The sequence below is a fragment of the Pteronotus mesoamericanus genome, unplaced genomic scaffold (assembly GCF_021234165.1).
Source record: "Pteronotus mesoamericanus isolate MK-2021 breed Mesoamerican mustached bat unplaced genomic scaffold, CSHL_Meso_final scaffold_21, whole genome shotgun sequence".
In the NCBI taxonomy this organism is placed as follows: domain Eukaryota; kingdom Metazoa; phylum Chordata; class Mammalia; order Chiroptera; family Mormoopidae; genus Pteronotus; species Pteronotus mesoamericanus.
Window position 1 is genome coordinate 1,177,793 of NW_026555310.1, and position 26,003 is coordinate 1,203,795.

Genomic DNA, 26,003 nt, shown 5'->3' on the forward strand with positions numbered 1-26,003 from the left:
CATAATCCACATAAAGCTGTGACACTGAGGGACTCATATTACATACCTATGTTTGTGCCCTTTTTTGGACCAAAATTAACCCTTGGAATTGTGTGTTGAGGGAATATGAATGAGCTATTATTAGAGAGGCGACAGGATTTGGAGTTCAGGGTACCTACCTCTTCTGGGCACATCTCATGAGTGCAGTGAACAAAATGAGCACAAATCAGGGGGAAGGCAATGGCATAACGCAACATTGTGGGTTCCTCCAGGGTCATAGTGAACATCTTCTCAAAGGTACGCAAGTGAAAGCTGCAGAGAAAGGGGAAGTAAACTTAAAACCAGAGTTTAGGATCTGGTCACTTTGAAGCGGAGAAAATATTCATTCTTTCAACAAATATTTGTTGATATTCAGCACTCCATTCACAATTTTCCTACCCTTAAGGTAGACAGGAACTCAAGAAACTTAACTCTTTTATACTTCTTCCCTTTTGTTGTACAAAATTTGCTATTCCTCCCTCAGAACCTCTGCATGATTTGGGCCATTCCCCTTAATTTAGAATATTTCAGTACTACTAATTCACATTATTCCCACAGTTGGACACTCAGGCTCCAGAAAATTTTCTCAGATTAATTCCACAAGACTGATCTTTCCTCAGCCCTACATCCTCTCAACATCATGCACTCTTTTTATACTCTCTTACATTTGCAAGTATTATGTTGATGTCCCTGTCACACATGGGTGTTTTCTCTCCCCATCTATTAAATGTAGAGAGCAGAGACAACATACTGTGTCATTTGTTATGAACAACAGTAGTCACATAATAAATGCTGAATGATACTAGGGAAGACAAGCTAATTTTTATTATCTAAAGGCCCTATTCTCCAGCCCTCTAGATTATTTTCAGTTCTCCCCACTAAACCCCCAAGTTTTGCATATCTCTTCTAAATCACAATGTCCCAAGAATAAAAGCATTCCAAAGATAACAGTAAGGAAAAAGATATATTGATTAATTATCCCAGAAAAAGGAGGGCTGTGTAAAATCCAAATGGTATTCCTAAGGAAAACCAGAAAAAAAGGGAATCACCTCACATTCCTATAACTTAGTAGAAGCTGGAATGAGTGAGCAGTAAAGTTTGAGCATCTATCTTTAAGGAGATCTCAAAGAAAACAAGACATTTTCATCAGCCTGGGCCAATTACAGTCCTCCACAGATGCCATGCAAGAGATCGGGTAAACTGATAAAGAGCTCTGAATCAGGACATACCAGAAAGTAGACAAGTCAGAAGTTTCCACCAGCATTTTCTCTACTGAGTCCAGCATTCGGGAGTGAAAGACAATGAGGTTCATCACCTTGGCTAAGTCAGGGTTCTCATACAGGTGCAGGGGAGCCTTAGCCACACTGGTGTATGCCTATGGTTGGAGTTGGGAAAAGAGTGAAGAAAGAGAAGATACAGTTAAAAAAAAAAAGCCATAGGGCTACAGTTTGGCTGTGGTTTTTCCTGTCCAATTAACAGTTTTCAATGTTGAATCGCTCCATACAGCAGAGCTTAGGAGATAAAGAGAGAAGGGATTGTTGGGGAGGAAAAACCTGAGAATGGGGACCATTAACAGGAACAGACTTACCTGTAGACGGAACCAGTCCAGCCTCAATCCAGAGAATTCAAATTTCTCTCCATTATCAACTGCAAGAAAAACAGAAGTTTAAAAGGAAATAATAAAGCAGCTCTCTATACCCAACTGCATAGAATGGTAGATACTCTTCAGGTCATCTTGTCCCATTCTCTGGCAAGAGAAACATCAATATTTCGGGCGGGGGGCAGATCTTCACCCTCACAGACACCCTGCCTCCTCCACTTCCCTTCAGTTACCTTGTTTGAGATTCAAGGAAGAGAGAGTACTGACGAATGAGGACATGATAATGGACTCTTCCTCAGGACACACAGACAGGTTCTAAAAAAGAAGTTGGAGTTACTACCAAGTGGGCATAGGTTTTACCAGGATAGAAATGAGGACCACAAGGTTCAGTCAGTGTATGAAGGTAGAAAGAATTGCTAATGCCACAAAAAGGTAGAAAGAGCCAAGCAAAAAATTGAAGAAATTTCCTGGCTTCCCTGCCATGCTAACACCTAATTTCTCTTTATTTTTCTCTCCTATTTCTCTGTAGCTTCACCTTGGGCCTTGGGAGAGGACTGCTGAGATAATTAGCTGTTTTTTCTTTTAACAAATGTAATGGGGGAAATTGGGCTTTTTGAGATTCAGCCAGAGTATTCCCGAAGGGAAATGACCAGAGACCACGCTAAAATTTCCAAACTATAATCAATTAAACGTACTTGAATGATGTCACTGAGCACAAGAGCGTCAAATCTGGCCAGGTACTGAAGGTGGTATTGCTGTATCACTTTGATGTGTCTTCGGACCAGAGCCCTAATCTCCTCCAACAAGAAAAGCAGTTCTGCAATGTTCCTACAAAGTCGATGATGAAAACAGAGAGATGTATGATACTAGAAATATGAACTGAGACAGAAGACAATGGTAAAAAGGCAGAAATTGAGACCTTCTAAGCTTATTTGATGCCTCCCTTTCCCTTTTCCCAATCCATCTAAAGTCAAGATTTTTTAACCAGGTCAAGTACTAACGAGTCAGTGTAGTCCTCAGGTGTCTTTGTCTTGGTGATATTTTCTGAGTGGCGAACCAGCCAGGTGACCTCATCACGAATGAAGGACATGGCCATGAAAGCATAAAGAGCCTAAGGAGAGGAGAGGGACTATGAGAATTTTCAGCTTTACAAATGGATTTTAAAGCATAGACAAAGCTATCATGATAATATGTATATGGACACAATTGTGTAACCAACAATAGTATCCAATAAACACAGAAACCCACAAAAAAACTGTGACACAAAATAAGACATGTTCATATATTGACATTAGCTCACAGTCAATCCTTTTTCCTCCCTATCAAATTAAGTTTTAGAAATATTTACTAGGCATTGATGTTGTTTAAAAAAGTAAGCTCTGTCTTCAATTAGTGTACACTCAAATAGGGGATAAGTACACAAATAGCTAAAATACATGATATGTTATGATAGTACCAAAAAAAGAGATACAAGAAGTTTGGGGTACTGCAAGGAGATTCAAAGGAATTAGTATATACATATACAAATAGATATTAGAAGGCTCAAAAAGGCAAAAACTCATGAATGCCAAGTCACTCCCCAAATAGAATCTCTTATCATCACCATCCTTCCAACATTTCTTTCTCTTACCTTGGGACCCAGTAGTCCTGGTTCATCAGTTAACACAGTCCCCAGCTCCTTCACTGCCATCCGTAGAAACTGGCGTCTTTGACAGTGAAACTGGCCACTGGGAAAAAAAAAAAAAAGTGAAGGTGACAACATGACCTCTCCCACCCTTAAAAATCTTTCAAAGGCAGCACAGAAAATAGCTGCATTTAGGAAGGGGTGTTATAGTCAGAGGAAGATTCAATGCTATAGTTAGACTTTGTAAGAAAACACAAGAATCTGGAGAGGAGCAGCAAATTATTGGGTTGAGACAGTAAGGCTGTACAGAAACAGAGGGTGGCTTAGGTAAGAACAAAGGTTAGGAGAGATTCCTATTCCATCCCCTCTTGGAGAACCCATTCCCCACCTTTACCTGTTTGCAATTGCATGTTCCTTGCTTTCTTTTATGTCTGCCACTCGCTTGCCATACCTGAGGATTGACATAAACAGCAAGGTTGGCCATATCTCTGGTTAGAGGCCTTGTCCCACTTACCCAGTCCTCAGAGATTCCAAACTACAGCCTCGGGGGCATGGACAGCCCTCATTATCAGGATTTTTCAAAACCCTACTTTCACCCTGGCCTATTAATAAGAGACTCATAGACCTTAGAGATGATTCAGTTTCCATTATTTTAAAGATGAAGAAAATCATACCTAGGGGGAAATGAGTTGCCCAAGGTCAAATAGAGTTTTAGTGGCAAAGCTGGAAGTCGACTTCTTGTCCTATGCTCCTGCCTTGACAACTTCAACCCAAAGTACTCTTCCAGATTTGAGGAAGATAAAAACAGCAGTACATAAATATGACACAGACCCTACTCTGAAGTAAAAGAGTTACTCCAGCTCTACCTTGGGTCCCCTTCTCACCCCCCACCTCTTAGAATTTAACTTTATCACTTATCCCTCTGTCATTTACATCTCTCCCTCTGTCATTTACATCTCTCCCTCTGTACTGGCTTATTCTCTTCTCCCAAAAAATAAATTCAAAGCCTCCCTTATTCTAAAAAGATCTTTGCTTGACCATGACAATCTGCTAAACTTTAGCCGTTCTACACCACCAAACTCCTTTGAAGAGATACCTATGCCCTTTTACTTCTTCACTTTTCACTGATCCTTGAATTTCACAGGACCTTGACACTAAACAAATTGCTCTCTTTAAGGTCAATGTGAACTTTGGAATCACCAAATTAAATGGCCTTTCATTGTTCATGATCTGTCTGTAATATTTAACTTTCCTCACAATACCTCTTTCTTCCTATGAATATACTCAAAAATCCCATATTACCTTAGGTTCTTGGCTCTCTATGTTCCTTACATCTGTCTTCTCTTGTCCTGTATCACTGTTGCCACCACATTAGTCCAACTTCATAACCTTTTATTTCTCTTCTCCAAACCACTCCCTTATTGATTGCCAGTCAAAGACATTTAGAATTAGAAGTTTCTTAATTAAATCAGTATCAACTCCACTGGCAAATAATTATTTCAACCTCTATGTGGTACAATCAAAAGAGACAGGATTAAGAGTTGAAATATCTGGAATTATTACCTAATTCCAACTTGTAAATGAGTGACATTTAGACTGAGTTTCCATTTTGTCATTTATTTTTAAAGACATTAATACTTATACCTGATTATAAGTATCATGAAGATCAAATTATACAATTTATGTCAAAGACTCCCTAAACTATAAATATTATATGTTAGTTGTTGTACTTAGTGAAAAGGAACTGAACACTCTTCAAATGTCCCTTCAATTCCTCAGAGCTGGTAATCATTAGAAGTTTTTCTCTGTGTGTAGACCTATCTAGGTATATAGATATAGCAAGATCTAGATATATAGATATAGATCCAAATCTACTTTCTAAAACTTGAATAATTAATCTTATATTTACTGTCTCTTAATTCTGGCAATGATTTATGATAATACCCAGTTGTTGAGAGTATTAAGAATAAATATTCAGATAGACTGTAAGTAGTATATCTATTTAGAGAGCAATTTGGTAAGCTATTAAAATTTGAAATATGCCTTTACTCCAGAAATTCTACTTCTGAGAATTTACCCTATGGAAATGTTCACAAAGACATATGTCTCAGGATGTTCATTACAGCATTGTTTGTAATTTTTTTAAAAGTTACAAACTTAAAAATGTTTATTGATGAAACATTTCAAACGTTCATCAATAAGGGACTGGGTAAATAAATTAGGTTACAAGCATATAATGGAATATTATTCAACTGTTAAAAAGAATAAGATAAGTCTCTAAAGACTGATATGCAAAAATATCCAAAATACACGAAGTGAAAAAAAGAAAGCAAACTGCATAACACAATGTAGAGTGTGGATCCACTGTTTGTTTGTTTGTTTTTAAATGCTTATATAAGGTTCAAAAGTACATGCACATCTTTACATGTTTATATATAAACACATGCATCTGGAGGACATGCACCAAACTATTCTGAGAGGGAGATTGTAGTCAACCTCTATTTTGTATTCTTTACATTTCTCAGTTAGTTTTGCAATTATAAAATATAATAAAGATATTTGACCCCTTCCTTAATCCCACACCTCTTTCTCACTATAGCTCTCCCTCTATTCTTCCCTTCACAGTCAAGCTTCTTCAAAGAGTTACTTATTAAATTCCTTATCTCTCATTTGTTCCTAAACTTATTACAACCCAATTTTCAACCTCACAACTCAACTGAAGTTGTTCACAAGAAGGGTGAACAACTCCAATAAATATTTTTATATACAGCCAAATCCAATAAACATTTTTCAGTCCTCACTTTATTTGACGTCCCATCCTCATCTAATATAGATAAACAGCCCTTTTATCTTGTAATGTTGTCTTCCCTTGCCTTCTGCTCTTCCTCTTCTTCTCAACACCCCTCACTGATTTCTCTGCTTCTGCTGACCCTTAAATGTCAATATTCCTAGAGGTTCTCTCCAAGTCTCTTCTCACTCTACATGTGCCCCTTGAGTAGTCTTGCCTACTCCTATAGCGTTGATTACCATTTCACCAATCTTTATCTGAACCCAGTTCTCACTCCTAAATTCCAGAACCACAAAGTAAAAGGTCTAACATGCATCTATATTCAGTGTCCTATAGACACTTAAAATTCAACCTCTCAAAACTGAATTCGCAGTGCTTCTGCCACGAACTTGCTTTTATTCCCTACCATGTTTTCTATCTTAAGGAATAGCAAGTATTCATAACAGAAAGCTTGACTTCATCCTCAAGTCCTTCTAATTTACTTAATTGATCTCTCCCTCTACTTCTTCCTCTACCTTTCTTTATTGGAGCCAGAGTGATTTTTTTTCTAAAATGAAAATACAATATGATCACATCACACTCCCCTATCTGAAACCACTCAGTGACTCCCTATCCTTTTTAGAACAGGTTCAAACTCTATGAAAGGACATACAAGGCCAGAAATTACCTCTATAAATCTGTCTCTTGACATCCACACTTTTGTAACCCAGCTGCCCAGGCACTGAGAGCTACATGCATTTCTTAGAGTGTGACATGCTCTCTCTTGCCTCAAAATTCTGATAGTTTCTCTGTCTCAGGTATCTTTCTCTGTCTTAAGCAACTTCCCTGACTTTAAACACACACACACACACACACACACACACACACACACACACACACACATTTCATGGGTTTAACTCTTTCCAGGTCTATATGTCTCCATGGTTTCTGGATCCTCCAAAGCCAGTTTAAGTGTCCTTCTTAAATGCCTCTATAGCACTTTGTATCTATACATCATAATCCCTTACTATATCACAAGTTTGTCTATCTCTCCCCAATTTGTAATATCCTTGAGAGCAGAGATTCTGTCTTATTCTATGTAAGCACTTACAATATACCAGGCAATTTTCTATTTGCTATAAAGAGTAATTCTTTCAATCCTCATAATAACCCTGTGAGGTAGGTCACAGAGAAGTGCTATTATTATCCCCATTTTATAGGTGAGGACATTGAGGTATGGCATGGAGAAGTTAGGAACTTGACAAGGTCACACAGTCAGTAAGTCGTAGAGCTAAAATTCAAACCCCAGTAGTCTGTTTCCTAAGTCCATACTCTTAACTTCTATGCTATCTCATTTATTAGTGTATCCCTAAGACCCAGTGAAGTGCCTAGTGCATAGTAGGCATTCAATAAGTATTTCTTCAATAATTAGAATTAATCCTTACCACCCATACTGGGGACACTCATGGAGACTGAAAAAGCTTGTGAGGAGGGAATAAAAATCCCAAAAGAAGATGAGTTTGGTTCTCATGTCTCACCCTTTAAAACTGCTAAACAGGTCCTCGGTGACCTTGTGCACCTGCAGCACATCGTCCCGGATGAGGGTGATGTACAGGGAGCCCTGCAGACACTGTTTCCACAGCTTCTGGCACTGGTTATTGGAGTTGAGGCACCCATGACAAAGAAGAAACCCAACTGCAGGTGGGTAAAACATTGCAGAGGAAGATTTCAGAAACTGCCATCCATGTAACGTGCTGCTATATCTCTTCCCACCTAATGCCACAAAACTTACTGATAACCCAGCGTTCCATTACTTCCACAGACAGGTATTCACAGGCCATCTGTGGGAAGAGAGGCAGGGGTGGTCATGCAATTATTTTACTTGATCTTTCTCTAAAAGCAAATGCAGTCAAGCTAGAATGTGAATACCAAAACCAACTTTTATTTTACCAGGCTGGATTACAGCAGAGTGATAAGCCAATAGCTAGGAAACCTGCCAATAATAGAGGTGAGGCACTGGGAGTGAAGTAAAGGAAAGAAAAAGGAAAGGAGCTTGGGAGGAAGTCAGGACAAACAAAAGTTTTAACATAATACTTTTAACAACAGGAGAGCCAGACTCAAAACCTTCTCATGATTTCTCCCTCCTTCAGGTTCTTTTACCACTGAAAGTATAAATCACTCATTCGGTACTTTTCATTCATATTGTGCAATCAGTTGTATTATTATGACTACATGGTACATCTCCCCTACTAGACTAAGTTTTTGAAGCAAGGGCCCACAGTAGTCAAATGAAAACATTTCTTAATTAATTGATGCCTATGGTCAAGTTCCTACTGGGCTGAATAAATGCCTAATGACTCAGCTTTATCCATTCATTCATTCATGCTTTTCATGAATATTTACCATATTCCTTCTATGGGCAGACACACACTAATCCTGGTCCAAACAAAAGATCCAACCCACCCACAATTGCCTTTTTTTAATCCTCACCTGAGGATATGTTCATTGATTTGAGAGACAGACAGACAGACAGACAGACAGAAACAGCAATCAGTTGTCTCCCATACCTACAACCTAGGTATGCGCCCTAACTGAGGATTGAACCCGCAAATTTTTGGTGCACAGGATGATGTGCCAACCAAATGACACAACCAGCCAGGACCTAACCATGAAGTTTTAGCTACAAGAGCTGATCAACTTACAGACATGTACTAGAAGAGAGCTAAAGCACCCTTTGAGTTGATATTTCTTGAAACACCTTCTACAGAGATTGTCTTGGTGCCTCCATTGCCAAGAGGAAACAAGGACTTACTGTGTCTGAAGTAGCAGGATTAATCATGGCAGGGGGGCTGCTGATGAGACTTAGAAGCTGGGCACTGCGCCACTGCTCAGCCCCCTGGTTCCTTCTGACAAAAAGGAAGTGCAAAGAGAGGAGAGCTCCACTCACAGCCTGTGGGGAAAAGTGAATAAATCCTTAATGTCAACAATGGGGAAAATATGCTTCTTCCTGAGGAATTCACTACTCTCTCAGAGAACTTGCCTTTGTGTGAGGTCCAAACTCTTCTGTCAGTTTCTTCAGAGGATGGTCATACTCCAAGATCATCTGACTCAGACGGGGATAGCTGGGGTCACTGGAAGGAGGCAGAGGAAAGAGGACCACAGGCCTCCCTTAACCATGATATAAAGTCTCATGTTTGAGAGAGGATAAAGATGTGTGCATAGGCTGGCTGGCATTCTCTACCACCTCCAAAGATATACATACTAAACTATGAATTACACGTAATAATAATTCATTCCAAGCCCAGGTATATTGTTATGATTAGATAGAACCACATAATTTTTATTGTATTTTTTCCGTTACCATTTATCCCCCTTAACCCCCTCTCCACCTCCCCCACCACCCTGCAGAATCACATAATTTTGATCAAGTCCTTGAAAATATCTTCCACATAAGCACCCAAAATAGGATTGGACACATAATAGGTACTCTACAAATTCATGTTGATTAGTAGTAAATCAAGTAATGTGCCTAGACCCAAATCTGTATACAACCCAGAAAAAATGGAGATTTTATACACACACTCACACACACACACACACACACACACACACACACACACACAAACTAATGGGTAAGGCATGTACCTAGGTCTTCATACAGACACATGGACATGCACACCATGCATGGAACAATGTGCCACATCCTACTCTGATCCCTCTGGTCTTCATTTTTCAGCCCTTAAATACTTTTATTTGTACTGATGGAAGAGTACATAATTGCAGATAATCCAAAATCCATTTATCTTTGGCTTCAAATGTATTACCATACATTACTTACTTCCAATGGTGTTACCTTGCTAATGTTATTCCTACCGATACTAAAAAAAACCTTTTTTCTTTTTTTTTTTTTTTGCCTTTTGCAATAACCTGAAAAGCAGAGGGGAAGCCAGCCCAGGATTAAAAACTGATCAGAGACAATGCAAACTGGATAACCCACTAGGAGATATTCAAGATTAACTATATATAAAACTGCACTTGTTGGTGTTTGCACTTAGTATTCTAAGTTGCCTTTTTGGCCTCTGTCATCATGTAGATTACAAGTTTTCATATGAGAAAGCATGGCATCTATTTTTTTGTGTCCACCCCCTACCTCAGAGCACCTATAGCCCCTTAACTCACGTATGCCCTTGCATCATCTCATGGGCACAGTTGTACAAGCCAATTAGTACTCGTCGATCCTCAATTCTCGACAGAAGTAAAATAACTGAGGTGTAAGTCACAATCAAGTCCAGGTAACTTCGAGTGAAGTCAAAGTTGAGACTCTAGAAGAAAAATACATAGGAACCCAAGAAGATCAAAGCCAATTAATCCCTACTACCCCAACCATTCCAGGCAATGCCAAATCAACTCTGAAAGGGTCTATTTAGAAGGAGGAGCTCACAGGATTGAAAATTCAGAAGAAAATAAGAACAAAAGTCAGGGGCCAGAAGCAAGATCAAGATACAAGAAGGCCAGGAAGTAAGATAACATTTAGGGGTTGGAGGAAGCGGAATAAGAATATTTTTGTGTAATGTTTGTACTAAATAAATCACATTGCTGATCTGCTTCACATGTAAACACACTTTAACTTCAGCACCTTTTATGAAAGAATTATAGTCCTGGAAAAAATAGCCATTCATTCATTATATAGTGTATTATATACAGGTATGGGCAAAAGTAGGTTTACAGTTGCAATACAAATAAATAATACAAAATTAATAAGTAATAATACAAGAATAAACTTTCATGCACTCACAACTATAAACCTACTTTTGTATATATATTATATATCAGATAGTCCTGGAGGAACAGCTGTTCCTCTAGTCCCATCCCACCCCACACAGTCCCAACTGAGACAATTTTCTGTAGATAGGAGAGAATTGCAAAGAATCTTACAATATCAAAATGGCACTGGCAGGCATCAATGGTGTTGAGAAGTTCATATACATGATCCTGGGGGTAAAATCGGAGATAAGAATAAATAAAGAATACAGAGAAGATGACTTGTACTACTAGAATTTGAAAGGAAGAATTTTCTCCCTTGTAGGTCCAAGGAAGCCACTGAGTAACTCAAGAGAGGCATTGCTGAAGAGAGGGTGCCCCTTCTCAGTAAGTTGTCAGTGGATCCCTGTCGGGCTTACTCTGCCAAATGCCCATGTTTCCACAGGCACAAGTCACTATGGAATTAGATACACTCTCCCTGATCTTATCATCCCAGTGACCCCTTTCTCAAAAAAAAAAAAAGTTACAAAATGCAGATCATTTGATTGGCTGTTTCTAAAGTGCCAAATATCAGACCCATTTTTATTGATGAAGCCCAAAGTCAGTCTGTTTTTGGATTCCATCTCCTGGTCTCAGAAGTTAATCATTAACATATGGGAATACAACCCAACTTTGTGTTTCTATTTATTGACATCCTACTATGTACTAAATTACTTACCAGTTTAACAACCTCATATGTGCTTTCTTAATTTTCTCCCTATTTATATAATCCTATTTAGAGAGAAGAAAAAGAGCTAGAGATAGGTATTTTTGGTCATCATCTGTGTCGCAAAATTGATATAGTATTAATCCCTCCTTACCACTTTGTTTTTCTCATCAACCTTACCTGATGAAAGTCCTCAGAGCTTTTGGGTAGAGCACTAGTGCATTTCTTTTACATGACCACATAATAACCCACGGCATGGCCAATTCATTCAGCCTCTTTCCCACTGAAGGATTTGCCTTGTTCCCTATTCCTGGCCTATCCACCGCATTTTGCTGCTTTTGGTTCTACAAAAGTGAAACTGCCAGATCAAGAAGTATACATATATCTGTTTATTTTTAAAATATGTTGCCAAAATATTTGAACAGTTACTTTAAAATATATATAGACAAATTCCCATAAAGCACATTAAAAGATACTCAACACTATTAGCCATCCAGGAAAAACCAATTAAAACTCCAATAAGATACAACTACATATCCACTAGAATGGCTAAAATTTAAATCTGATAGCAGCTAGCACTGACAAGAATGTGGAGTAACTAGTGGAGAACACTAATATATTGTTGATGGGAGGGAAAAATGGAACACTCATTTTGGAAAAAAAGATTTCTTATAAAATTAAACACACACAATACCATATGATATAGAAATTCAACTTCTAGATTATTTACCTAATAATAATGAAACTATGTCTCCACAATGATTTGTACTCAAATGTTTATAGTAACTTGTGCATAATGGCCAAAAATGGATACAATTCAAATATCCATCAACAAGTAAATAAACAAATTGCACCGATACAATGGAATAGTAGTGATCAAGAATAGGAAATGAGTTGCAAATACATGAAACAACATAGATAAATCTCAAAAAACTTTGTACTGAGTGAAAGAAGCCAGCCACAAAAGAATATATTCTATGGACCTGGCTGGGTGCTGAGTGGCTCATTTGGTTAGAACATCATCCTGTACACCGAAAGGCTGCAGGTTCAGTTCCTGGGCAGGGTATGTACAGGAAGCAACTAATTAATGTTTCTCTCTCACATTCATGTTTCTCTCTCTCTCTCTCCCCCACCCCCTCTCCTCATGCTCTCTCTCCACCCTTGACTGACCCTACCTCTATCTCTAAATTCAATAAACATGTCCTCAGGTGAGTATTAAAAAAAAATTTAAAAAGAATACATGCTGTATATATTCTAATTGTATGAACCCCTGGAAAAACAAATATCTAATCTGGAAATTAGATCAGTGGCTACCTGGGACCAGGAGTTGGGGAGGTAGAGAGTGACTGAGAAAACAAAGGCACAGGGGACATACGGGGTTTAGGATACTTTCTGTAGCAACCAGAAAGTGTCCTAAAATCTCTTTTGGATTCCAGCTTTCCTAGTAAGAGGCTTTTTCTTATATGCTTCCAGCATTCTTTGCACTACCTCCACCAATGTCTACCTTCTTCCTAATCACTACTCTCAATTCCAAGATTAATAACCTCTGGCCTGACCCTCCATCAGACCTTACAGGTTTCCATGTCCCCACTTTTCTCTTTATTGTGTGGTCTGATCAACGGCCTGAATTAGCTCGTTAGGGTAGATGCGGGGTCCTTAAGGCAGGGTTCCCAAGGCAAGGTCCCATGCTGTAGTATTATCTGAAGAAATTCTATAATACCATCACAAACTTAGGTTGCTCAAATGGCTAAAATTTGTGTTATTTCTTGAATGCATTAAAAACACATGTTCATTGCAGAAAATACAGAAGCATAATTTTAATTTGCCTTTGAAACCATTCATAATCTCACCAATCAGAAGTTCTAATCTTCAGTATATACCTGTTTGTGTTAATATATATTTTAGGAACATCCTACGTCTTAAGCTGTATTATAATTTGTTTTTACACTAAAGAACATATAAAGAACATTTTTCCACACTGATTAATATAGATATATATTCTCTTTAACAGCTGCATAATATTCATTTATAGACATATACTCTGAACTTTTAACCAAACTTCTATTTATTGGATATATTCAAGTTGTCACATCAAAAATAATGTAACAGAGTACATTCTTGTACATATATCTTCAAGCTTCTATTTTATTTCTTTCTTAAGACAAACTTTAGAAGTATAATTGCTACATTAAAAAGCATGTATTTTTAAAACTTTTGAAATACATTATCAAATTGCCTTTCAAAATATTGTGCTAAATAATTTTAGTTTGTTTACATTCACAAAAATAATATATTCTCATTGTTTAAAGTTCTAATAAAATATCATTTATGTAATATTGCTATCAAACACTGTTAACAATCAGACAAGTCTAAATTGAAGGATAGTCTCAAAAATAACAAGCCTGGACTCTTCAAAATGTCAGTGTCATGAAAGACCAAGAAAAAAGAAAAGCTGGGAACTATTCTAAAGACTAAAGAGACATGACAGATAAATTCAGCGTATGATCCTTGAAACAACTAGAGGAATGTGAATCTAGGCTATATATTAACTATTAATACTGTAAAAATTTTACATTTCCTGAGTATGACAATTGTATTTGGGTTATGTAAAAATGTATTTATTCTTATTCTTAGTAGCTGTATGCTAAAGTATTTAGGGAGGGAAATGCCCTTATGTCTGCAACTAACTCAAATGGTTCAGAAAAAAAATTAAGATAAGCAAACATGGCAAATTACTAACAATTAGAAAATCCAGGAGAAAGTAGAACAATATTCATTATACTACTCTTGGAATTTTTTTGTATATTTGTAATAAAATATTGAGGAATAGTACTTTAAAATTTTTAACTCAAATAATGTAATAATGTATAGCTTAATAAGTTAATATTTTTTATTTTAATGTATAATATTCCAAATCTTTTCTATGTATATACTAACACTATGAATAGTCTATAAGCTTATGTATCTTTTAAAATAAAAACATAATTGTATTATGCAATATTCTGCAACTTGCTTTCATTTAACAATACAACTTAGATACCTTTTCATATCAGTACATCTTATTTAAGAAAAAAGCTGGGGAGAGGGAAGTGTAAGGGGATTAAATGGTAGTGGATAAAATATAATAAAGATTATATATTAAATAAATAAATAACAGTATTAAGCAACACAAATGAGCATTTATTAAAGAAGGAATGGTCTCAGAAAGACAATGCCCACACTTAGACCTGAGCTACAGAGAGCTTACCCGAAATTCCATGACATCCACGAATGACTGGTAGTAGTTGGTGAGCAGTTTAATAATCTCAGCTTTTTCCCGATGTACTGGTCCTAAATGTTGCTGAGAAAAACACAAAACAAAATTTACAAAATATAAGAAGACAAGTGATCAAAGTGACCCAAGAAGAATAGGAGTTAAACCGAAAACATTCTTGAAGACAGTTGAAATACACTGACAGAGGAAGTTAAAAAATCTCCAATGTTCTGAGGGTCTTTAAATAGAGAAGATTCTCTGTCTAGGAGGTGTGGTGGTTGCATGTGATTGTGACTAGATATAGAATGCTAAATGAGAGGAAATTCCCAGGTCCCTAGATGTTTATCAAAGTCGAAAGAGGCAGAATGAGAAGATGCTACTGGTGAGATGGTATGAAATCTACTGCTAACATGTCATAAGGGAGAAGGAAGCAATATCCCACCAGATACATAATTCTAAGACAATTAGCAAGGAAACACTGAGTGGAAAACGGGAACAACAATAAAATATATATACCCTGCTGGTTTCATAGAGCTGTCTTCCTCTACTAAAAAAAAAAAAGTGTCCTCATGAATTTTGCAGTGGAGAAAGGGTCAATGCTTTGCTCTAGCTTATCCTGAAAAAATTCTATATTTCTCAGAATTCTCAAGATTACGATAACCTGAAGCCCTATGATTGAACCTAGGAAAACAAAAAGAAGGCTATTCCATCTCCTACCAACCAAGCATAAGAGTTATTTCAGAGAAAGGAGAGAAGAGATCTCATTCTCACCGTGCTGTTTCGGACATCGATGTTGGGAAATTTCTTGTTGATGTACTTGAGAGATGATTCCATGGACTTTTCCAGTAGGAAAGGTGGCTTGGATTTGGAGTCTGAACAAGTCTGCACAGATACACCACACTGTATTTCAACACTTTCTCCTGCCCCTCATAAACATACCTTTTCCTGCATCGTTCATTCTCACAAAATCTCTCTTAGGGAAAGGGAATTCATCATAAAAGCATAAGAGTAGATCAGGAACAAGTTCAAGGACATTTAGCCAACTATCAGAAGAGCTAAATAACCTGGGCATCTTGTCTTGCCATATTAAGTTTAATGTCTGCTTGGCCCCAGCACAAAGAGGAAGCTCTCCCCACCCTTCAGCTGAAGCAGGAAGGAGTAAAAAAAACAGCTGCTCAGGAGTTAAACTCGATAGGAGACTCAGTGTCACAGTTATATCCATTATCTAAGTAAATCATCCCAAAAGGCTATTAAAGAAAACATGGGGACAGAGAAGCCATATTCCTAGCGATTTGTTGTATTTTTTTTAATGCTCAAAAGTTCCATCCCTAGGCCCACTATTTTCTCTTCCAGAAACTTCCCACTCTCACCCTTGTCTTTATCTTTTGCTTCCGTTGTCACCAGCCTCTCTCAATTCCACAGTTCCTATTCTAAACACACAAATACACAACCAACAGTATGAACTGTCTCAGACTCTAAGTATCTCAGAAAGCACCTATCCTTTTTGTTTTAATGTAAATATCACACCTTTTTTTTTTTTTTTTTTTCCTTTTTGAGACATACTTCCATGGATGTTTTTGCTGAGACCCAAGTTTGGATATTTTCAGAGTGTGGAGGATAAGCAATAAACAATATGATCCAGAATTCTAGACCCAGACCATTATCCAAGGGACTCAGAACACAATTATTTACCACTCCACCCCTACCCCATACCCAGAAGGAAGCAGATACTCTCATGGGGGTGAGAATCATACTACAAAGGGGAAGCCCCAGAAAAAAACCTCCCTTTCTGCTTAGCCTATATAATCCAAGTCACTGAAGGCCAGTTAAGCCAGCAGGAAATTGAAGAAAATCTAACCGCTGGACCTGCTGGCCTCAGGGTTCCCTGCCCAACTGTTAGAATAATCCAGGTGCTCATGCTTACCTTCTTGATGTTATACATACGAATGAGAACTCCCTGACCTCGATCATTGAGGATAGTGAGCTTTTCTGCTAATTTATGCTGATAGGCAGAGGTCAAAGACATGATGGCCACCAAGAGAGCAAAACATCCAGACAGCAATGCCTGATCTCCCCAACACTTTCAGCTTGGGTAGTGACACCCTCTGGGCGGAGGGACCCATCCTGGTTGGTGCACTGGTCTTCCTGTAACCTCTACAATTGGCTCATGAGTAAAAGCAGTCAATACAGCTCACAAGCCCTCAGAATCCTCTGTGCTTCCTCTTACACATTCAGCAGAGACTTCCTCTTTCTAACTGTACAGCTAAGACTGTGAAATGGGCGGAGGCAGGAGAAGGACAGGCTTTGAAAGCTCTTCATAGTCTGGCGTCAACATTTTTGGCCTTACCCCTCCACTACTGTCCTATATAAAGCTCTATACTAAACAAACAAATATTGACCACCCCACTCCTTTACACCTTTATACAGGGTCAGGCAGAAATAAGGCTTAGAGTGTGGTTGGTAGGGTGTGAGAATGTGTCACATGAGATGGACAGCAATTTGAACATGACACCTAAAATGTCATACCATGTGCTTGAGTGTGATATTGTTATGTTACAGAATTACACACTTATGATTTTCTGATAAAAGACTTTGTAATAAAAAGAGGGTGTTATTTGTCAGACCCTATAATTTTCTTCTTTTATATCCCCTCAAGAATGCCTACGTTACTCTCTCCTGAACCCCAGCATTCTTTAGGGCCTAAATTAAGTCCCAACTCCTCTTATTTATTCCATCCAATGTCAAATATTTTATATATAACATTGTATTTCTTGTTATATTTTTAACTGTATGTATTATTTCCCCCAACTACTTAATGAAATTATTTCCCCCAACTACTTAATGAAATTAAGTAGTCATAAGCTCCTTAATGAAAAGAATTGTATCTAATACTTCTTTATAACCCTTCAATGCTCTCGTACAGTGATTCTCAAACTGTGGTTACATAACATCACCTAGAAACTTAGTAGACTTACAAATACTGAGGCCCCACCCAGACCTACTGAATCCAAAACTCTGGGGCACTGTTTTAACAAGCACCCAGGTGATTCCAGTGCAGTTTCAAGTTTGAGAAACACTGTTGTAATACAATGGTTTTTACAGTTAGGTATGAAATGGAGATCAATTCCTATCTCAGAAGATTCAGAATTGGTAGGTCTGCAGTGGGGCTAGAAGTCTGCATTTATAAGAAGCTTAGGGGGTTTTGGTGCAAATGTCCAATCAGATACGTATTGAGAAATACTGATCTAGAACACCATCTCCTGGACACAGTAGACACTCAATAAACATGCTGATTTATTTGTTGAATTAGTAAGGCTAAAAGGGGAAATAGGCCCCATGAAGAACAACCAAATTAACTGAGATTAACAAGGAGAAATTAATAATAGACTTTAAATTTTAGAAGACTTCGTGAATGTTAGCACTAAAATATTAAAACCAAGCTATAACTCCCGAATTCAAGAAAACCAACTCACTTTCAAGTGCCTTTCAAGGCAGAAGGTCCTTGGAAAAATTCTAAATCAAACAGAACTATCTTCATATTTGCGTCCTTTCTAATACCTTTCTCCCACTTTTCAACCATTTTCACTTTCCATATCTCGGTCTCTTACATTGCCTTAATATATCCTGGGACTGAGGGAGGGGGAGCTGATTAGCATTATTATTTAAGGAACTTAATATATTTTCTCCCAAGAGAATGTATTTTTTAAAGAAACAAGAAGTCCAGCTGGTATGACACAGTTGGAGTGTCATCCCATGCACCAAAATGTTGCAGGTTTGAGTTCTGGTAAGGGCACATGCATAGATTACAGATTCGGTCCCTATTGGGGTACATGCAGGAGGCAACCAACCAATGTTTCTCTCACATTGATGTCTCTCTCCCTCTCTCTCTCCCCCCACACCAAACCCTCCCATTTCCTCTCTCCCTCTCCGTTCCTATCTCTCTCTGGAATCAATAAATAAACACACACACACACACACACACACACACACACACACTTATTTAAATTTTCTAATAAAAAATAAATAAAAAAGAAGATGGCAATGCTTAACACATGAAATTTTAATCTCCAAGAGAAATTTTGCATTTTTGAAAAATAGAATTTGCCTTCTAGTTTACTTCCTGTGTGTGTCCCTGGAAACCTATGGGCATGGTGTTAGGAATACTTGCCCTGAAGATTTGAACCACATGCTATTATCAAAGAAACCCAACCCAAATTCTACTAAAGAGATTTATAGGTTTTCTATTGGTCTTTCGCCTTGATAGAGGAGAATAAAGAGCAGGCAATAAAACACTATAATCTAGGAAGCTGAACAGCAATGTAACAGTAGGCTTCTTACAAGTTAGTGTAGTTCTTTTGGATCTTTCTTACTTGCATTTATCCTCATCCTTTAATTTGTGTTGAAGACTTTCCATACCAAGATAATCTTATTTTCTTCTGTCTCCTAATACGTACTTCCCAACCTAGTGGGAACCATGTTCTCAGTGTACTGTAAATATGCTATGTTCACTTCTGCCTTTCTCTCTTGTGTATACTTTCCCTCTTGCTGACCCAAATCCTAATCAATCTTCTGGATCTAACTCAAATAGACCCAAGTTCAGCCCTTGCTGAACTCGTACACATTTGGTCTAAAGTACATTTGGTGTAAAGTACATACTTTACATCTAAATTCAAGTCCACCTGTAATTGTCCATTTCATATTATACTTTCTCCCCAGCCAAACTGTAAGATTTCTGGAGCTACTTTTTTGCCTGTACTTGGTATATGAGAAAAACCTACATTTTGGCATCAGACAAAATTTTGGGTTCAGAGGTAGTTGAATACAGTGAACTAAGCCTTATGATTAGAAGCTAAGAGTCCCAGTTCTGGAGCAAGATAGCTTGAATTCACATTTCAACTCTATCACCAACCAGCTCAGTTTTACAAACCAGTTTCCCTGTCTGTAAAATGGAGCTGATATTGCTAATATTTCCGATCTTGAGGAGTTATTGTATGTGTTAAGTAAGTTACTACATGTAAAGTAATAACCTAGCTATTTACTATGAACCAGGTACTTCAAATGCTTTACATGTATTACCTCAAATAATAATAATAATGCTACTCAAACTCATACCAGCTTTGTAACTTTAGGCTACCTATCAGCACTGAGTCAGTTTCCTAATCTGTAAAATGGTGGTCATCCCTCATATAACTGTGGATGTGATTAAATCATATGGTATATATGAATATGTGTCTCAAGACCCATACATTGAATTAGGAATGCCAACAATAAAGAAAAATTTTGATTTTTGAGTATGCATGAGTTTGTCACTTTCTGTGGAATTCTGTGGAATTGGCACCCCATAAAGAAAAAGCCCAAGTGTAGGCCCTAGATGGGTAGGTCAGTTGGTTAGAACGTAGTCCCAATATGCCGAGGTTGCCAGTTCGATCTCCAGTCAGGGCACAAACAAGAATCAACTAATGAATGCATAAATAAGTGGGGAACAACAAACTGATGTTTCTCCCTCTCTCTCAAATCAATAAAATAAAATAAAAATAACTTTAAAAAATAAAAAGGCCAGGTTTAAAAATGGGATTAATCATGCCAAATGGTAGTCTTTAGAGAAACTTCATTGGAGAGATCATGTGGCAGTTCCTCCTAGAAATGAAAGGAGCCCTTCTAAGTGTAGCCTAATTACCCCCGAGTAGGGCCTAGTAACCCTAGCTACAAATCAGAATCTCCTGTGGAGTGCTTTTTTTTTTTAAATAGATAATTTCTTTTTTTTTTAATTTTTTAACAATTTTATTTATTAATTTTTAGAGAAGGGAAGGTAGGTAAAGAGGGAGAGAAACATCAATGTGTGGCTTCTTCTCGCACACCCCTGACTGAGGACCTGGCCTGCAACCCAGGAATGTGCCCTGATTGAGAATCAACCCAGCAACCTTTTGTTTCGCAGGCCCACGCTCAATCCACTGAGCCACTCCAGCCAGGGCTCCTGTGGAACTCTTTTAAAGCCACAGTTAGCCAGATCCTACTTGTGAAGATTCTAACCTGAGAGTTCTGGAACGGGGCCAAAGGATCTATCACTTTACAACTACTCAGTGTTTCTCATACACAACCAGCATTGAGAACAATTTCCCCAAAACTTAACTTCAAAAATGTCCAAACCACTGAGAAACCATAGAACATTTGGTGAGAGAAGAGGAATTTAGCAGACTGAACAGAAAGTTGACTCATATCACTTGACAGAAAGGTACTGTGCTTTCCCTCTCCTCAATCTTCAGCTATTTGACTTGTTTTGCCTTACAGACAACTATTTTCCTTTTCAAATGAAACTTTCCTTTAGACTCTTGAGAAAAGTGCTTCAAGAATAAGGTAGGTCTCAAAATCCTTTAGTGTTAAGGTACATCAAGATCTTGCCAAGCCTGCAAAACATTAAACAAATTGGCTTCCATTATAATCTTGGCCTCCCGACTTCGATATTCAGCTATTAATAGTCAGATGAATAATTCAAAGTTGCCAAATCTCACTGCCTATTCTGAAGCATTCTTAGTTTATTGAGACCAGCCTTACTAAATTTCTTACTTTTCTAAGCTGCTGACTAAAATAAAGGTTTAGGGTTATCTGAGGACAACATTTAGGTATTGAAGGTCTTTTCCATTATCTTTAAGAATAACTATATACAATATTGGATTATACTGCAGCCTTTATTTTTCCTGATAATTTTTTTATTTTTTTAATTACAGTTGACATACAATATTATATTAGTTTCAGGTGTACAACTCAGTGATTAAACATTATATAACTTACTAAGTGATCATCCCAATAAATCTAATACCCATCTGACACCATACATAGTTATTACAATATTATTGACTATGTCCCTATGCTGTACTTTACATCCCATGACTATTCTGTAACTACCAGTTTGTACTTCTCATTCCCTTCACTTTTTCACACATCCCCAAACCCCCTTCCATTTGGTAACTGTCAAATGTTCCCTGTATCTATGAGTCTGTTTCTGTTCTATTTGTTCATTTATTTTGTTTTTTAAATTCAATTGTTGATAGAAATGTGTTTATTGCCATTTTACTATTCATATTTTTTATCTGTATTTTCTTCTTTTTAAAGAAGACCATTTAATTTTTTTTTTTTTTGTAATACTAGTTGGGCGGTGATGAACTCCTTTAGCTTTTTCTTGTCAGGGAAGCTCTTTATCTGTCCTTCAATTCTAAATGATAGTTTTGATGGGTAAGGTAATCTTGGTTGTAGGTCCTTGTTTTTCATCACTTTGGATATTTCTTGACAATCCCTTCTGGTCTGAAGGGTTTCTTTTGAGAAATCAGTTGACAGTGTTATGGGAGCTCCCTTGTAGGTAAATAACTGTGTTTCTCTTGCTACTTTTAAGATTCTCTCTTTGTCTTTAAACTTTGACATTTTAATTATGATATTTCTTGGTATGGGCCTTTTTGGATTCATCTTGTTTGGGACTCTCTATACTTCCACCATGGAATTTTATGTCTATTTACTTTACCAGGTTAGGGAATTTTCTCATCATTATTTTTCAGATAGGTTTTCAATTCCTTGCTCTTTCTCTTCTTTTTCTGGCTCCCCCAAGATGCAAATGTTGGTATGCTTGAAGTTGTCCCAGTGGCTCCTTATCCTATCCTCATTTTTGGGGGTCCTTTTGTGTTTTTTGTTTGTTTGTTTGTTTGTTTGTTTGTTTGCTGTTCTGATCGGATGTTTTCTGATTCCTTGTCTTCCAAATCTCTGATTTCACCCACTGCTTCACTTACTCCCACTGTTGATTCCCTGTAATGTAGTCTTCATTTCAATTATGTATTTTTCATTTCTGACTGGTTCTCTTTTATGTTCTCTGGTTCTGTTTTTTATGTTTCCTATCTTTTTGTTGAAGTTCTCACTAAGTTCATCTACTCTTCCCCTAAGTTCATTGAGCATCCTTATAGCCAGTGCTTTGAACTCTGCATCTAGTAGATTGCTTGTCTCAATTCTGTTTAGCTCTTTTTCTGGAGTTTTGTTCTGTTATTTCATTTGGAACATGTTTCTTTGTCTCCTCATTTTGGCAGTCTCTCTGTGTTTGTTTCAATGTATTACATAGAACTACTACATCTCCCAGGCTTGGTAGAGTGGCCTTATGTAGTAGATAATCTGTAGGGTTCAGTGGCACAGTCTCCCCAATCACCCAGGCTGGGCACTCCTGATGCACCACCCCCCATATGGGCTGTGTACATCCTCCTGTTGTAATTGAGCCTTGATTGCTGTTGGCACATCAATGGTAGGGACTTACCCACAGGTTGATTGGCTGCAAGGATTGGTTTCAACCACAGTGATCAGCTGTGCAGGGACCAACCCCACAGAGCTACTTCAGTGGGGCTCTAGTACCCACTGAGTCTGCCCCCTTAGTGTGTCGTTTGCAGAGGTGGTCGGAGGTGGTCAGGTGGTGCTTCAATGTTGTCTGAAGCTGTCCACTGGGTGCCGATTCTGGGGCCTCCTGGGAGGTGCAGGCCAAGGTCAGCCACAACCTGTGCTCTGCCTGGGGCCACCCAGCATGAACCACAAAGTGATTTGCAGATGGCTTCTACTTGTGCTTGGCTTAGAGGTTCCCAAGAGAAGCCAAGCTGTAAGCCAAGGTTGGCTGCTGCTAGTGCTAGGCCTGGGGTCACTTAATACAGAGCACACCAAGGCCAGATGCTGCTTGTCTGAGATTTTAGGAAAGCCTGAGGCAAGAGCCAAGACAGGCCATTGGTATGGAAAAGCCACTGGAGATAGCTTGAGTGGGCCCACAAGCTGAGGAAGGCAAGGGGTCTCAGAGAATCACCAGGGTGGGGCAAAGTGTTAGCTGGGTTGACAGAGCCTCAGAGATGGTGCCCGCTTGCTGGCTCTGTGGGGGTGGGATCAGAAAAGGAACAACCCTAGCTGGTATGGCTCAGTGGGTTAGGCATCCTCCCGCAAACTGAAAGTTGGCTGGTTCAATTCCCAGTCAGGACACACACCTGGGTTGCAGACCATGTCCCCAGTTGGGTACTTGCAAGAGGCAACCAATCAATGTTTCTTGCACATTGATATTTCTCTCCCTTTCTCCCTCCCTTCCCCCTCTTTAAAAATAAATAAATAAAATCCTTTTTTTAGTCTTTTAATTATTTTTATAACTCAAAAAAGCTTCATTTTTTTAAATTTATCTTTCTGACTCTGAGCTTGTGCCTTCATTACTTTCACAACAATTTCCTACTCCTCATTAAGGAAAGCACACTTGATCCTGTCATAGACCCATTCAGCACACATGTATCCACTGTAGGCCCTGCAGATATTTTTTCATTTTAGACAACCTCATTAGAACTTTAGGTTTCACAGCACCAACTCTGAAAAGTCAGCCTAGGCACATGCCAAATGCAGATTTTGGTGTTTTCCCAACCTTCTTGGTATAAAGATAAATATTTCTTTCACCAAGTGTTCAGGACAGCCTAGTTTTGTTAGAGGCTGTGTTGTAGGATAGCTGTCAACAGTATGTCAAATGCTGGACCATTGTGAATGCCTAACAACACCATTCCCAAAAGAGTAAATAAATAAAATCTTTAACAAAAAAAAAAGAAAGGATGGAAGGAAGGAATAATGGCCTCTGCCAGCACTTCTGTCTAGAAGAAAGCTACCCCTCTCTGGCTCTCATCCTGATGCCAGGCAATTCAGTCCCTGGCATCAGGACCCCATATATGTCCCTGATGCCCTTCAAGCAACCACCCCAGCACTGGGGCTCAGAGCAAGAAAGTCCAAGTCCATGTGCAAGCCTGGGACTCCAGCTGCCATCCAGCTCACTCAGCCACAATTCCCAGTAATTTTTACACCCAGAATTTATGGGGACTTCTCTTCCCAGCACTGGAACCCTGAGCTGAGTCTGGGACCCCTCTCTTCTCAGGGGGGAACTCCACAGCTGAACTATCCCCTCTGAATTTTTATGCACCACATGTGGGTGTGGGACCAGCCTGTTCCACATCTCTGCCCCTCATATAAGTCTTGATGTGGTTATTTCTTTACCTCCCTAGATGTAGAACTTCTCTTCATCTAGAATTTCAGGCAATTCTCAATGACAGTTGTTCTGTAGTTTAGTTGTAACTTTGATGTGGTTGTGGAGGATTTGCATACCACATTTACTTACTCTACCATCTTGACCAAAAGCCCCACTGTAGCCCTTATTTTTCTTATTATCCAGTTCACTTCATAATATGTTCATGGCTCTAATAGAATCATTAATATGCAGTGTAAGCTTTAAAGAACCACACTGGCTTGTGTTCCTAAGAATCTAAATCCTTGGACTTAATCACCTAAATGCCCTCAGGGAAACTGACATTTAACAGTATAGTTCTGTGCCCTTTCTCTATGCCCTAGGCATGATGCAAAGCAGAATTGAAATGGAGTATTCTAGGCACCTTTCTATCTCTAATGCTTATGCCAGTCTGCCTTGATTTCCACCTCCTTATCAGACTATGCTGTCCCTGCTTTGCAGAAGTCTCAGCTCTAGCTGTTGCCCGGAAACTTGGGAGTCCTTGAAGTGAAAGTCTGCTAGGATAGCTAAAGGCAAGGGAAAGTAGTCCTCCTACAGGCAGTAAAATGCAGTATATTTGAGATGGTGTGTTCTTAGTTCACTTCTGGGAGTCTTCATGTGTTAATACCTACAACATTAGAGACTTCAGACTGGCATTCTCAGATACTTATTATGAACTTGAACATGGTGTTGTTCATTCTTCCAATCCTCTCTCCCCAAAAGTTGCTATGCAGACCTATCTGACAGGTAGCATTCTCCTCTGGCAAAGAACTTAATTTAGATACATTTGGTAAAGAGTTGGAAGAGAGAAATGCTAAACAGGTAAAGGAACCAGCCGCCCAGCCTTGCTTTCTCCAGCACTCAAGCTTATGACATTAAACTTCATCTTACCACAATACTGTGAATATTCCTAGGAATCATATCTGTTTAAAATTCTATTTGGGAAAAAACACTCTACTTAAAACAACCTATAAAACTAAAAAATGGGTCCCACGCCTATGAATCTGGCCCTGAGCTCCTCTGCAATCCTGTCTCTCAATTAAACAGCCCAGGAACATCAAATTCAAAAACAATATTTTTAATGCGTACAATTGTTAGGTTTATCTTGGTCTTCCAATCCATAAAAGCAGTGAGTTTCTCATATTATCTAACTGGCTAAGCTATTCCTTTAGTTATCTAAAAGTTTCAAAGGTAGGACTTGTGATACCATATCTTTCATACCACTCTTCTTTTGAGAA

General features: G+C 38.3%; 1 protein-coding gene and 1 pseudogene across 1 annotated transcript in view; both read right to left on the minus strand.

Moving 5' to 3' along the window:
* The window catches only part of NCKAP1L (NCK associated protein 1 like), a 38,285-nt gene extending 21,496 nt beyond the window's left edge, over window positions 1-16,789 (minus strand). The window contains exons 1-17 of the mRNA XM_054591002.1: window positions 16,654-16,789; window positions 15,501-15,611; window positions 14,724-14,816; window positions 10,945-11,001; window positions 10,189-10,331; window positions 9,050-9,140; window positions 8,822-8,959; window positions 7,802-7,850; window positions 7,548-7,704; window positions 3,637-3,693; window positions 3,249-3,345; window positions 2,620-2,729; window positions 2,314-2,446; window positions 1,852-1,933; window positions 1,607-1,665; window positions 1,248-1,393; window positions 159-291 (exon numbers count right to left, since the gene is read on the minus strand). Of these exons, the coding sequence (XP_054446977.1) occupies window positions 159-291; window positions 1,248-1,393; window positions 1,607-1,665; window positions 1,852-1,933; window positions 2,314-2,446; window positions 2,620-2,729; window positions 3,249-3,345; window positions 3,637-3,693; window positions 7,548-7,704; window positions 7,802-7,850; window positions 8,822-8,959; window positions 9,050-9,140; window positions 10,189-10,331; window positions 10,945-11,001; window positions 14,724-14,816; window positions 15,501-15,611; window positions 16,654-16,755 (1,758 nt within the window). The 5' untranslated portion in view covers window positions 16,756-16,789. The remainder of the gene's footprint in view (window positions 1-158; window positions 292-1,247; window positions 1,394-1,606; window positions 1,666-1,851; window positions 1,934-2,313; window positions 2,447-2,619; window positions 2,730-3,248; window positions 3,346-3,636; window positions 3,694-7,547; window positions 7,705-7,801; window positions 7,851-8,821; window positions 8,960-9,049; window positions 9,141-10,188; window positions 10,332-10,944; window positions 11,002-14,723; window positions 14,817-15,500; window positions 15,612-16,653) is intronic.
* A 7,090-nt stretch (window positions 16,790-23,879) lies between these two features.
* On the minus strand, window positions 23,880-24,252 carry LOC129084797 (60S ribosomal protein L34-like; annotated as a pseudogene).
* Between the last annotated feature and the right edge of the window lie 1,751 nt (window positions 24,253-26,003).